The 15,720-nt window shown below is 40.8% G+C and overlaps 1 protein-coding gene across 1 annotated transcript in view; it reads right to left on the minus strand.

Moving 5' to 3' along the window:
• CUBN (cubilin) overlaps positions 1-15,720 on the minus strand; it is a 151,302-nt gene that overhangs the window by 82,761 nt on the left and 52,821 nt on the right. Inside the window, 1 exon segment of the mRNA XM_030010136.2 lies at positions 8,357-8,516. Coding sequence (XP_029865996.1) covers positions 8,357-8,516 — 160 coding nt within the window.

Here is a 15,720-nt window from a genome sequence, read left to right on the forward strand (position 1 = left end):
ATACTTAATAAAACCGTCTAACAAACCATGAGTTCTGCATTCCCAGAGGCAAATACTGTGGTATGTCAGAAGTGATAAATAGCATCTGTATCAGAACTTTTAGTTATAGGAGATATTTTATAACATAAAACAAATAAACTACCCCTCTGAGCTGCTCAACTAATCCACACAGATGTGTAGAACTCCCCTAATCTCTATTAAATCTATGCATAATCTGCAACTTGAACAAGGTATCCTTGGCCATTGCTCTGCTTAACGTTTTGTTTTTTTTTTTCTTCAGGAAGCTATAAATCAAGATCTTCAATTAAATGCAAGTACTTTCCTCAACACCTTCTGTGACAAACTTGTCATTATTGAAGGGTGGCTGCTAAGCCCCAGAGGCATTTGCCATCATCTCTACCACGGGGTCTTTCAGCTCCTCACTGAAAACTTGAGTTTGGCTTTGCCACAGTTGGCTCTAGGACTGGATGGCAAAATACAAATCTAAAAGAGGAAAGAACAGCAGGTCTGAATGGGAGCAAAGCAATAAGAAGCTATTTTAAACTAAAAAAGAGCCACCTAAATGCAAATGTGAGGAAGACTCCAGCCATGCCAGCGATGTATCACAGATCTCTGTCAGACTATTACCCAGTGCTCACCGGAACACCACCTTTTAAACACAAGAATTCCCACAATTGAACAATAGTTAGCTATAACCCAGGAAATCCTTTACATAGGTGAGGTTGATCTCACTGGTGAATCGGCACGGGCTTAGTTCTTCTCCCTTTTCCCCCACCTTGCTGCACAGGATGCTCCATAACCCTGAGGTGGTTTGCCCTGCAGCCACAAAGCTACATTACCAAGCTACTGGATGTCTCAATCAAGGAGTAAAAGAAGCTTTTAAGTGTATTTAAAACCAATCCTGCCTTCATTCCCTCTGGAGAGAAAAACAGAAAAATATAGTGCACTTATTTCCCCGAGGCCTGCCAGCACGAGTGGGTAAATGTTAAGTCCCTGAAACTTTGATATCCATGAATATTTCAGCAGAGAGACAGAGAGGAAGAAACCCTCAGTGTAACCCACCACCCCATTTTTTTTCCCAGTGCCATCAGAAGATGGCCTAATTTTTCTCAAAACAAACCAGGCCATTGGATTTTTACAACTGGAAAAAAAAGGCGTCGGCGCGGGGGGGAGGCTTACAGCTGAATTTGCAGGGTGAGTTACTTTCTTTTCCCTCAGCAGCAGGAATGGCACGGCCGCTGAGGACAGACTTCAGGAGAGGGAAGCCTCCTCGCCAGCTTGGGAAACAGAAAGATTTCTCAAAAAACAGACTTGATGGCTTGGCTCCTGAGGGGGTGGGAACGGGGAGGCAGGGGAGTTTCATCAGGCAAGAACAAAGCCAATTGCTATTTATCTCAGCCCGGAGAAAGCTGGGAACATTTTAAAACTAAACAGGCAGTTATGACTCAGCTTCTCCTACTAAGAGTTTCCTGATAGCCACAAAGACATGTTTTTTATTTAAACTCAAAATGGCTCAGATGAGTGGAAAGCTTATGTGCTGCGCTTTGAGGCACAGATCTTTCTTTCTATGCAACCCTTGCAGGTACCATTCAAATTACACTCCCTCTCCAGAGTGGTTTATATTTTCTCTAAGCTCAATCGATATTCTCTGGATGAGGTATGTGAAACACATAAGACCGTCAAACTGTTGTTAATGTGCCATTTCTTTTCTTCCAACTACAAATGTTCCCAGAAATGGCTTTTTGTTAAGAGAGAAGTGATTCTTCTTAAGTGCTCCAGTAAAATGGAGGCAAAGTTTAGAACTCTGATTCATTTCTTATAATGAATGTGCTGAATTCATGTTGCCAATCTCTTATTTATTGTTTGCAAACAGATTAGAAATTGCTTGAGTTTATGCCTAAGTATTCACTGACTCATAGCTGAATAAAGGACTCACTGATCTTTGCAAATACGTGAACTTCACACCTGAACTATTTTAACTGACCTGCATATGCAAGCAGAAACGTCCGTATCAGAGCAGAAGCATAATCTCTGAACTGTCTGGCCAACTGGCAGAAAGTCTATATACTATGTTTCTGCTCTTATATGGATGACGTAAAAATCAGTTCTGTTGTGCTTTTTTGGAAATATAGATGCTAGATGATTTTAACAAAATATTTACAGAAATACTTGAGAGATTAAAACAAATGTTCCTGCCTTTAAACTCACTTACTACATCTATGGAACACTAAAATGAGAAAAACTCAAATAATGATAGAAAAACTTTTTTAAATGCTTGCAAATGTTGTATATGAAAGATTTGCCCAGTCTTAGAATTAAAAAAAAAAAAAAAAAAAAAAAGAATTGTCCAGGAATACTGTTTCAAAATGAGAAGCGAACTTTCATTCACCAACTTTGCAGCTTGTAGCTTGGTTCCTGGAACATTATGGGTCCTTATTATTCACAAACTTTTTGTCCTGAATATTTTAAAAAGGTAAAATTAGAATTTGATCCTTGATTTATTCAGTGTCTTCCCCATTTTCATTAGCCACAAAATTCTTGTAGCATTATCCCTTTCTTTGATTGGATCAGAGATACAAGCCATCAAGGAAAACTGAACTGCAAGTATTTTTCGTATTATTTGTGCGTCACCTATGAAGACAGATTCCCTGCCTTAAGATGCTTATACTAGGCTTTGAAATCTGCCTTGGCAGATACTTAAAATAGTCAGAAAAGATATCAAACAAATTACATTCATATGAATGGTGTTCAGGCTGAAGATGTAGATGTAGATGCAGATGCAGATGCATATTTATTTATATACATATATGAATATATGTGAATATATGTATGGATATTGCATTTAAAAGGAAAACTTCAGGAGAAATGCCAGAAGCATTTTTGAAGCATGCATTTGTATGTACCATATCCTTTTCCTATTTTTTGAGCAAGCTAAGAAATACATTTTGATTTAACCTGGAATGTAATTTCCATACAAAAGTAGCCTGCCTATTTTATTAAGATATTGAAATAGGAAAAGTTTAAATGATGATGTAATCATCTTAGCTAATCGAACTTCTTCCATCTCTGGCATCACCATTAAATGAATACAAACCTTCTCCCAATGTTTACATTTGTCTGCAAACATCAGATTTGAGTTTGCTTCTATTTAAATAAATGGAATTTGTGCTGTTTATGGCAACAAAGTAAAAAAGATTTGGTCTTTAGGGATAAATAAAAATGCGGAAGCAGAACCTATAAATTGCTGCATGACTTCAGCTCTCACTGAAATAATAGTGAATAATCTGAAACCATTCTGTTCCTAGTGAAACATCTTTAAAAGTTTTTCTCAGCACAGAAATACATGGTCTTGCTGTATGTGGACAAATACACAGACGGCTGTGCTGCGGCAAAGTTTCTTGCAGCTGAACTGCATACGGCGTATGCTCTGTTCATGCAGACCTCCGTGCAGTCATTTTGGAAACTTCAGCCCTGCAGTTAAACTGAGAAAAAAGTGGGAGGGGAGATACTCTTTTAGTAGTGTAAAGGTCCTGGAATTCCCTTGAAAAATGCTTAAAACAACTACCTAACCTGGTGTTAGTTGCTAGGAAATCAGACAACAAATAGAAAGCTCAGGAAACATATTTGGTGTCTTTGCTTTCCTCTGGCTAAAATCTAAGTAGTCATTGAAGATTGTGCAAGGGATGATTTATAGATCTTTCCATATTACTGCCTGTCTGGTTAGCAGATGGTGTTCATTAACCAAAGAAGAATCCCTATTCTCATAAATAATTATAGCTGAATAGAGAAGTAGTAATCTGTGGAAACCTCTATTATTTGCAAGGTTTTCAGATTTATTCATGGGTATGTTTTAGCCACATGCTAGAAAAATCCTTTCCATAAAATTTAAAGTGAACTGGCACTGTTCCTGTAAAATCAGAGTTAGGGAAATGAAAGGATTCGGAGTTGTTCCATTTGTTGTGCTCATGGTGAAATACTTCAGTAAATGTTAACTGACTTTAGCCGCAAGAAGCATGTAGTATGAACATTTGCCTGTACTACACTAATACTTGCATGAAGTATAATTTGGATTTGATTCTGAAATCTTTTGCTCTCTTGAGTTGGTTTAGTTCATAGAATATTATCCAATGGAGCAAGTGGGATAGTTTTTGTGATGAGGGTTTATGCGAGAGAGTAAAAATTCAAGTAAGAAACTTTTTTTTTCTTCTTGCTGATTTGCTAATCACTTCTGTAGCTTTAATTGTTACTGTTTTATCAATCTCCTGAATTCTGGTATTTTCTTCAACATGTTCCAATCCAAAATCCGTAAGATGGATAATAAATAAAGATAGACTACTGGGACCCAGAGACATGAAGGCAAATTTAGACATTTAAACAGGAGCTGATACTGAATGGCCACAGTTCCCCTATCAGCTGCCAGTGTTCAATGTTAAAAAAAGTGCCATTTTCTAGCTCTTAGACATTGATTGAACTGTTCAGCAACAAGCATTTTAAGAAAATTTTGGCCCTTATTCTTATGTCTTAGTTTGGGGGTGGGGGGAGGTCCAGTTTGCTGAAGAAATAGAAATTAATTCATCGTTAGCTCTCATAGAGAACATATCTATGTTTTTAACAGCCAGACTGCAGTACAAAAAGCCAGCTCTGAACATAGTAGAACCCACAACTCAAAACAACTGCTCAGGACTTCAAGAAATCAGACCCTGTGCATCCTTAGACTTAATGTGACAGAAAGACATTGAAAAGGAATAGTCATTTTTGAAAGCTGAACGAATGGCAATTTGTCAAAGGCTGCGCAAGAAATCAGCAACAGAGCTATGATTCAGGCTTAGGAAATCTGGGCCTCAGCTCCCTCATTGACCTGCAATGCAATATTCTCTCCAGCAACTCTAATGGATGCCTGGCAAAGTCTGCAGTGAATGGCTTCTGCATCCTAATCTAATCCCTGTTTCTGTTATGCTTCCCTGAAGAACTAACAAACTATTTCACATTTCACCTGACACATATACTGAAAACCCCAGTCTTTAGGTATTGTATGCCTTTTAATAATTTTCATCTTTTGAAAATACAGACCCAGACTATTGAAAACTTCTCTTCTCATGAACCAAGTGGCTTTCTCCACACCCTGTCCATCAATCATTTCTTAGGGAATTCCAGCAGAAAGAATATGATGGTGAAGGAAAAGAGCAATACAATACTTTAGGGCTACATAATTCTTTTCTCAATAGTGTTCTTTGCTTCTTTATTAAAAGGGGAATTAATGTGTCACAGGAAACAGAATAGTGGACACAAAGTTTGACTATGCTGAGAAGAGCCAATTGAATTTATAAACTCTACTGACAATCAAGCAGCCAAATGAGTACGCTTCCAATGTAATGTAGATGTATATATAAAGCAGTCAGCTCCTACATGCACACTGCTTAATAAGGTAAGTGGCGGGTCTAGGAAATATGTGTCTTCTCAGACAGTGACAGTTGTCACTGGTGTAATTTTGCACTAAGAGACCTTTGCCCTTTTGGCCTCCTGATTTTTTTTTTAAGGAAAGCAATTCAATTGGCATGCCATCTTTGCAATGTCCAGACTGTTAACAAGAGTTTGTTGTTTCTCAAAGGGCCAGTATATGCCCCCAAATATATTTGCCTATATTAAGCTTCCTAATAAACAGCAGAAGTGGAATGGACACCTTGCAGATTCAAGCTTTCCTCTGGTGAATAATCCTCTTGAGGCCTTGGGGGCAGAAGAAAACAGTGACTTAGCCAAATCAATTCTAAATCCAGCCTCATCAATGAAAACCCCTTAGATGAACGGTGTTATTTCAGAACCACAACCACTTTTAAATTTAATTCTTTGCACCAGAGCTTTCCATCCAAGTCAAAATTATATAGGACACGTTTAAGCATAAATAACAGCATTCACCGAAGATCAGTTACTAATTCTGTCTTTGGGAAAGCCTAAAGACTGGGTTTCCTTCAGCAACCCAGATCAGCAATTCAGCAACTGAAAAGCAGTGGCTCAGCACCTGGAAAGATAAGATGCAAATGTTTCAAATAAAATCACTTCACATTTGTGTCATGTGTGGCAGAAGGGTCTCCTCACGTCAGCTATCAATGAGGTAAGCTTTTGGCTTTTTGTGATCACCTCGTAACTGTGAACAAAGCTGCTGGAAAGAATGTCTGAAGTGAACTGTATCAGGCACACGGTGGCAAGTGTAAGTGCTGCTCTTTTTTATCACAAAAGCATGTGAATGTCCTTGATATATATCTCATAGATGCTTCAGAACTGCCAGTTAAGGAGCACATGGACTGCCTGAGAAATAGTTCACAGCAGCTTGAACTCTAGAGCACATGTTTGTCAGTTAAGCAGAATTGAAAGCTCTTCTCTCAGCCATATATATATATAGCCTTGTTATTTTCTTGTCAGGTGAGATGTTACCAGATACAGGTTTAGATTCTCTTATGGATTAGCCCTCAGGGAAGAGGGGACCTGAATGCTTCACTCTTAAATACCCAACTCAAAGGCTGCATCTCCTGATGAGTTCCCCTAGACAAGGAGACTTTCTCCAATGAGCTTTTTTTGTGCCTTTGAAAGATTTTCAGAAGGGAGAAGCAAATGTAGCACCCGGACCATAGTAACATATCTAATTTTATCCAGTCTAGGGCAACGGTGTGTACCTAGACAACATAGCCACCAAGGGTAAGAGGAAAACCCATATTTGTGCATGACACCAATCAAGAAAAAAGGAAGCACTTGAAATGAACAAAAAGAGGACAACTGTGGTCAGCTCTGGAGGCGCTTGCACTCATATTACAGGCTGTCAGGAGTCGCAGCTGTGATGTTCAAAGACAGCAATGACATTCCCTAGGAGCCAGCCCTATCTGAACCCACAGATCCTGCTGTGCTGCTTAAACACAGCCCCACATTAGCAGTCTGGGCCCTGTGCAGCGCTAGGCTGCAGTTTAGTGTCCAGGAATTAACAGAGGGGCAGTGCTGTCTGACAGAGAAGTGAATGTGTCAGCGCAGAAAAGGAGTGCAGGGGGGTGGGAGAGGACTGGAGAGTCCAGGAAATGTTTGGAGGAGGGTGTGGAGGGAAAGTGCAAGATTGCTTACCGTGCGGGCAGATTCTGGAAAGGTTTGTGAGCTTTGGAAAAGCAAGTCAACGCTGCACCATGGCTACTGTATGGAGCTGATGTCATTTGGCTGTGCATAAAAGCCTTCACTTTTTCTTCTTTTGTTCAGTCCCAGAATGACATCACCTCGAAGCACAAGAAGGTACCTTTGTGCTGCAGCACTTCCCCTGCTGGCTGCTGCCACACATCTCACTCCTCCCACATATGTCCCTCCTTTGCCCAGAAATGCTCCTTGACCTCAGCTGAATGCAAAACACCACTGTCTAGTCGACGAGAGCCCTTTGGGAGCGCGCAAACGCCAACAGTCTGTGGTAGCGTAGAGGAGCTCCTATTCAAACAACCTATAGCATGCTGTACACCTCAGCAACCCACAGTGGGGCCTCTGCAGCTGATTTCAGCTGCTTTACAATGCTGTCAAAGCTGAATGGTGTGAACTGATTAGGCAGACAGGGCAACTGTGGTGATTTAATTATTTTCAAGGTTGGATCCTCTTTGATGGGATGTACAATGGCACACAATTTAATCTTGTTACAGTCCAATATTGCTGTTAAATAAGCAGAGTGAAAAAGTTGCGTTTGTAGCCTTACTTAAGAAGAAACTGCAAACATAGTTTGCAGTTGTACAGTCATTAACAGATTTGTTTATAATTGGCGTGCATGCTTGCTTATTTAATGAGGCCTGTGACAGTCTTCGTGACATGAAAGAACAAGAGGTAAAACACCCAAAGCACATCCTGGCCTATGTTATTTCATGCAGAGAAGGGGGGTGGGAGGCAGCTGGAAGTGAACGTGCTACCCAACAAAACAAGCACCACTAAAGAAAACTAGAGAGAAGTCTGCACAGAAAACACAAGTCTATAGGAATGGGGCAAACTGAGGGCTGAGTGTGTCCCATTAGAAACCCCAAGTCACCCACAGTTCCCCTGTAATACCATGTATCTCCTGTTCAGTACAGAAATTCTGCAGATGCCCATCATCCCTGTGCCTACTTGTGCAAATGAAAGCATGTTTCACTAACAGCCCTCAGTCTCTGATCAGGTGATATTTGAAGGTGTACATGTGCAGAAACATCCACTGGGAAAGCATTTGAGGAATTATGAGGAAATGCAATGTTTTTAGAGCTGTAATAGGTTATTTCTACTTAGCTGACTTTGGGTGGCATAAGCTGGGACTCCATTACACATACAGGGAAGAAGGAAACACACCTTCCCAGAGCAAATCTGGCTAACTTACCGTTAACATGCCACAGCATCTGGAACCCACTTCTAGCATTCAGTCCATCGGAATAAAACTCCACATGAAGGCTGGTCCCTGTAGTGGTCCCTGCCAGTGGAAGAGATTGTCCACAGAAAGTGCCTATCAGGTTGGACTGTACATCAGGTCCATCATAGAGCTGAAATGAAATAAAAAATATCCTAGTGAGCAAAAAGCAGCTTCCTAATTCTTAATGTTTTGTACAGGATGTCAAAGAAAAAGCAGTGAGACTTCTCGCACTGGCCATGTTTGCACAGCAATATGAGCTCTGGGGAGCGTGGAAAGATTTGGATGGAATGCTGAGCAACTATAACTACAATATGTCTTTAGACCCAGCTGCACACTGTGTACAGTAGGAAGGTTTTGCTCTTTCTGTTTGGATGTGTATTGGGTGTTGCTGGGGAAGAAGATAAAGGGCAAATGGCAATGAACTGAAATAGAAAGAAAAAGGGGATGTCACGGGTCTGATTCAACCATGCATCTAACATGCTCAGTGCCTCCACACCCCTTGGTGACAACTCTGTTTACATCTTCATTTCTTTAAGACAGCACTCAGGTGATTTCAGGACTAACTGATCTTGTGATGGAGAAAACCAAGCAGTCAGCATCACCAGGGCCTCCCAGAGTACTGAGCACAAACTGAAAACCAAAAGCAAAGTCCTCAAAAACCACAAGACAAACTTCACATGTGTTTATTTGTTGTTTCATGATCTTATGCTAGTGTCCTGCTTTGGAGGAGCAGTGGACTGAGCCATGCTTTCTGAAATTTTGTACTTAGAAACACTTTCTGTTTGATCTCCTAGTCATATTTTACATGATGGTATTTTGACAGTCAGTGTGTTGGCAGATGTAGCCAGCCTGAAAATCTTTCTGTTCCGCAAACATGGATGACAAATCTTCCATCCCACACTTAAAACATCATCAGGTAAAAAAACCCAAAACAAATAAAATGCTGAGGAAATATTCCTGTATTTAAAACTTGACATCTGAAATTAGTCGTATACTCACATTTAAATGAAAACACTTAATACATGTTTTGATGGGATGATAGTGGATGCTTAGAGCTTTTAAGCCTCTTTACATTAGTTGTCTCCAAACAGGTTTAAAGGGTCTTTCAAATTCTAGTTTTGTGACTTTTTTCAAATCCAGTAAATCACACTGAATATGCATCTATATTCCTCATCAAATACCCCAATGCTCAGTGTCATTTTTCAGGGGTGAGCGGTATAATTTTTGCAAAGCTGGTAAAAATGAGACATTTTAGCTAAATTGCCTTTGACTGATGATATCAGATTGCCAGTTGTTGTCAAGTTAGGAGTTGCTTTATTATGTCTACTTTTGTTACTAAGATTCTTAAAGTTTAGAAAAACAGCAACCCTTGTGCGTTGTTATCACTTTGCCACAGTTCATCCGATCTTCTGTTTCACAGAGCACATCTTCCTAACACAACCCAGCAAATCACTGGCACAGAAACCATGTCTGAACATTCTCATTGTGAATTTTTGGCATGCTTCCTTTCAGAATTTCAACAAAAACTTTTCTCTGTTCTGAAGCCATCACCGTAAAGTTCTCTCTGTGCAAAGAATCAAATCTATGATCTGTAGAAAAACAGCCAAGGTTTATTTATCTTTGCTCTCTATTCAAATCTCTTTTCCAAACATCTGATTCCACTAAGAATTCTCCTACACTCAACACCCATAGTATGGAAGTATAATATTACAGTAAATATTTATTAACCAAGTTAGCTACTAATTTTTGCACATGTTTTCTAGCAGACTTACATATGGGAATGAGTAATTAAACCCTCAGCTTTTCTGTTCAAGATGTAGGTCTTGCAGAACCTTCAGAAATCTTGTGGTTGATTTAAGACATAGTTGGGGCCAAGAAATCTAGTCAAATTGTTTCAAATCCTCAAGCAGACAGTCTAGTTTGAATGTCTTTTTTTAATAAAAAAGAAATTGGATGTTGTTCAGCCAGAAGTTAGGAGCAAATTGCAGGAATAATTCTGTGGTAATATTCCATGGCCTATTTTATGCCTGATGACCATGAATCTTTTGGGGTTTCAAACCTCTAATACAATGAAAGGCTCAGAGCATGAGGAGAGTATTGGAGCTTGAGAACTATCACTCCATTTGGTATGATTTCTTTAGGCGAAAACAGAGAAGCCTGAAAGTTTCTAATTGCAGACCCATTGCTGGTAGTTCTTGCAAAGCCTTGATCAGATGTGTTTGATAATAGATATGAAATTGTCATAAAGATTAGATGTTAAGAAGTTGAACATCCATCTGTACTCTTTCCAAATGTAAAGCTTGAAGGACTGCCTGACAGACAGATGAGCTGTCCCATGCCCAGAATTACAGTTATGACCTTCCTCCAAGCCAGGCTGAGCTTTACACATTCTTTTATGGCTTAAGTTCAGCAAAATGAAACAAAATCAGATCCAATTAGATTTTTTAATAGTACTACTTCCTTTGACAGCTTTGTGGTATATACTGCTCATATTTCTGTGGCTTCAAGCCATGGAAATCTTACACCAAAAAATATGAATGGTGAAGAATGAATCAATGTGGAGATCATGAATCTGTGCTCTGAATTGACGCAAAACCTATGTTAAGATACATATTCAACAATCAGCCATTAGCTTTAGTGATTACAAATTAAAAACCTTTCTAAAGAACTATGGACTAAATCATACCCAGAAACTTTCAAATCAAAACAAAAAAACTAACCTTCATGAATCTCCTGCATCTTTGATTCATCAAGGGAGTGTTATTTTTATCTGAGACAGCAAATGTCACATTTCTATGTAATTTCCCCTGAAAACACTCTGTCAGTTTTTTGAGACACAAAGAATGGTTACTATGGCAATCCCTTCATGCCACGCTGCCCTGTGGGTCTGGGTTCAGAGCAGAGTTTCGCAGGAAATTCGAGTGCCTGGCCAGCTGTAACTCATTGAGAGAGGCAGAACCGCGACTGCTAGAATTACAGTAGGTTTTTTCAAGATGTCTTTCATTTCTAAATGAAGGGAACAGCTGTGTGTTTTCACAGGGCATTTTGAACTTCTCAAACCACATTTTGCTCTCACACAAATACAGGCAAATGAAACTGAAGCTGAATGCAGATCTCACAAGCCGCAATTTCTCTTCTGATCTTTGAGATAGTGTTTCTTGTCTAAGGGCCTGCTTTGTCAGCTGTGCTATCCTAACTGCTGCAAATCAAGGGAATGTTCTTCCCCAGGCTATATGAGGCAAGGTACTCCCTTGGACTGTGCAAGACAATTGAATTTTGGGGCAGTTTTTTAGCCATTCTGGTACCACGCTGACTCTAGGAACCAGGGATTGGGCTCCCTCCCAGTTCCTCATTGGGAAGAAAGTGCTTGCTCCCTTTCTGTGTAGATATTTGTTTTGTAGTTTATTAATTTGTTCAGACCTTTTACCCTCCATCAGAAAATCCAAGGGCTTTGTAATGATTTTGGCAGACACTCCAACAGGCAAAATATGCAAACAGCTGCAGCACATGTTCAGATCCTTAGCCTCCCCTCTTTAACTGAAGTAGTTGCCCAGCAGCACCCAGAGCACTCCATTTCATCAGCCTGCACCCCGGCACCGGGCCCAGGCAGGGATGCAGTACATTCAGATGAATTATTAGGCATGGGCTCAGTAACTGTTATGAGAAACTCCTTATCAGGCTGCATAGGAGCAAGCATATAGGCTGACACAAAAGTAAGAAGGGGTGGTACTAGCTCTCTAAGGGCTGAATCAAGTGACGGGACTGCCCTGCAGTAAAGTGGCAGCTGAAAACCATCTGCTGTGTATTGGAGTGGGGCTGGGACAGCAGGGCTAGCCAAGGCTGCAGGAAGGGTACGGCTTGGGTAGCTCTCCTAGAGGAGACACCATGGTCACCAGTATTACATTTTTGCTTTTCTGACTCTTCAGCCTGGAAATATGTCGCTGACACCAGTAACAATGCTCTGGAGGTCACAGCTGTTAACCTCTCTCTGGAGGAGCAAAGCAAAGCAGTGTGACCTGCATCACAGAGAATCTCATCGCCAGAACTAGAGCAAGGGCTCAAGGACAGCTGACTGGAAAATGGAGTTTCCGCTTCATGGAAAGAAATAAAGATCTCAAACAAATGGGAGGAAAGAATCTTTGAATGTGTTCCATTTGGGCATACTCGAAGCAGGGACATTTTTCTAGCCAAGGACCTTGTCAAGCTTATTCATTCTTGCAAAGTGAGACTGGCAGGAGCCTTCCAGACAGGTAGTGGCACTCCATCTGTTCAGTTTTCCTGGCAGAAAACTGATTTTTTTTTTTTTAGATCAAAATTTCAATTTTCACTTGGAGAACTTTATTTCTGTGAAAAGGCACATTTTTTCGTCAGGAAAATCATTATAAAGGAAAACCCCCCAACCTAACCTGCTCTGGAAAAAAGCTGCATACATACATACATTAGTTAGGCGTAACACATAGTCTCAGTCCAGAGATGACGGGGTCTTTAAAGATAAACTTTCAGTTTCATACGAGGGGAAAATTCATCCTATGAATACTGACAGTTCTCGTTTTATTGTACTGTAAATAATTCTAGTATCAGATGTCATTATTTCATTATATGAGTAATTATATCAATAATTGCTTCAATTTGAGTCTTGAAACAATTTGTTTGCAGTCCAAAAGCCTTTTTACAGGGACCAGCAGCAACAGCCCTGGGCTGTATTTGCAGAACTCAGGAAAGGAGGTTGTACCTTGGATCAGACCAGCATATCTGCGAGTGTCCCACCCATTGCCAGAGACTCTAGGACATCCTCGAAGAGCTATTCTGACACACACAAGTATCCCATTCCTCTTAGAAGTGGGAAACCTGATGAGGGATTGTTTTGAATGATCTAAACACTAGAGGCAGTGATTACAGGTATCTGAGCAGCTCTTCCTGAATGGGTCGTTTTTTGGAAAGGAAATTTTGATGGCATGGCAACAAATATGTTACCAGAAAACAAAACCAAAAACCAGACAATATAAACGTCATCTGTCCTAGTTTCAGCTGGAATAGAGTTAACTGTCTTCCTAGTAGCTGGTACGGTGCTATGTTTTGAGTTCAGTATGAGAAGAATGTTGATAACACCGATGTTTTCAGTTGCTGCTAGTAGTGTTTAGACTAAAGTCAAGGATTTTTCAGCTTCTCATGCCCAGCCAGCGAGAAAGCTGGAGGGGCACAAGAAGTTGGCACAGGACACAGCCAGGGCACCTGACCCAAACTGGCCAACAGGGTATTCCATACCATGGGACGCCATATCTAGTATAGGAACTGGGGAGTGGGGGCGGGGAATCGCCGCTCGGGGACTAGCGGGGTGCCGGTCGGCGGGTGGTGAGCAATTGCACTGCGCATCATTTGTACATTCCAATCCTTTCATTATTGCTGTTGTCATTTTATTAGTGTTATCATTATCATTATTAGTTTCTTCTTGTCTGTTCTATTAAACTGTTCTTATCTCAACCCGTGGGTTTTGCTTCTTTTTCCCGATTTTCTCCCCCATCCCACTGGGTGGGGGGGGAGTGAGTGAGCGGCTGCGTGGTGCTTAGCTGCTGGCTGGGGTTAAACCACGACATCATCCAAGTAACAGAATGCACTCCAAAGTGAGATAACCATTAATTGTTAAAGCAAGAATTAACACAAATAAAACTAATCCATTTCCAAGCAACACATTTCCTTCTAGAAGAACTAGAGTGTAAGCTTAAGAACCTGCAGGTCTGTCAGCCAGAGAAAAAAAACCCAAACAAACTGAAGCTCCAGGATGTGGCACATTGTCCTAGCTTAGCACCACAGCGACATAGTTTTCCTAGAAACAGAGACTTAAGACTTTGAGCGACTTACTGTGTGGAGCCTTGTTATTTCTGCACAAACAGGAGAACAAAATAAGGTTATGTTTGTGCGTGCATGATAAGAAGTGTTTGTAGTTGCTTCTAGAAAAAAGCCCTCCTTAAGAACTCATTCTAAATAATGTTTTAATATGATTATTTAGATAAGTTTATGCCCTAGACGACCTTTGATAAAACTCCTTGCTCTGACCACCATAGGCAACTTTCTTGTCTCCACACATTGACACACTTTCACTAATTAACCATTTTATTCCATAGTAAAATGGAGTTTGACATCGTGCATCACTAGACATATAGGCACACTGGTTAATCTCGCTGGGATTATCTAACATATGGAAATGTATAAATGTCTAGTTTTTTAATAGTAAGAGTTGTATCTCAGTCTATGTTTTGTCTCGTAACCTGAGCCTGAAATACTTAGAGCCCTTTGAAAGTTTCAAGCAAAGTTAAATTCCACATTGGACTGCAATGATATTTTTAAAAAAGAATTTTTCATCTCTTACATTACCACTTACTACCTTCTCAAAGAAAACAAGAATTTCTAACTACAGGCAAATCTGCTCATTCCTGTCTTTATAGGAAAGGTTTATTTCTGCAAATGATACAAAAGTAATAATTTTCTTTAGCAAGACTGGATTTTTTATAACAATGTAAGAAATGCAGTGTGTATCTTTGAATGAAATTTTAAAATTGTTTTAGATATAAGAGTAGGAGACAACTGCTTTTTACCTAACCGCCATGCTGTCTGGATGGAGAAGGTCTCAGCCACCTGCAACGGGGCAGTCCTGGATTCTCACCCATGCATGCCAGATGGAGCAGGCTGAGCTGAAAGCAAGGCAGTCCAGTGCAGGAGTGTGTCCAAAAAGCCTGCCTTTCAGCTAACCACTGTGAGTGCTTTGACCTCAAATCATGGCTCCGTTGCCTGGGGCAAACCCAGGCTGCCCAGGTGTCCTGTTCCTGACCCTGTGCCTCTCCCTGAGGTACAGGCAGATATTTGCTGTCATGGCCAGCATCCAGACAGGTCCTTGAAGCGTCTCTCCTGCCTTTGCTTACCAAGGGGCTGCTTGGGGATCCATGTCCTGGTGGCAGTGGGATCACACATGCCTGGTCACAAGGCTGTGGCTATTTTGGTAGAGTGCCTGCTTTCCTCAACGCCTCAGAAATTGAGGTGGCTCCTCTGCAGCAAGAATCCACTCGTGGTGGTGGGAGCAGGACTGCTTTTGAGCTTGGGACAGTAATATTTCCAAAGTTATTCTTCAGCAGAAAGCTGCTACTGTGGGAAAAGATCCTTACAAAATGATGGGGCTGTGCCTAGGGACACAGTAATCGGGGGGGATGGAGAAGGTGCATCTGCCCTGAGAAAGCCAGGGCAGGTCTGAGCAGTTTGCAGCGCTGCTGACTTGTGTGCAGGGCTGAGTGCTGCTCCTTACGTGCTTTGCCAGCCCAGATGAACTGAACTGCCAGTGCAAG

This window comes from Aquila chrysaetos, chromosome 3 (assembly GCF_900496995.4).
Source record: "Aquila chrysaetos chrysaetos chromosome 3, bAquChr1.4, whole genome shotgun sequence".
NCBI classification, from domain to species: Eukaryota; Metazoa; Chordata; class Aves; order Accipitriformes; family Accipitridae; genus Aquila; species Aquila chrysaetos.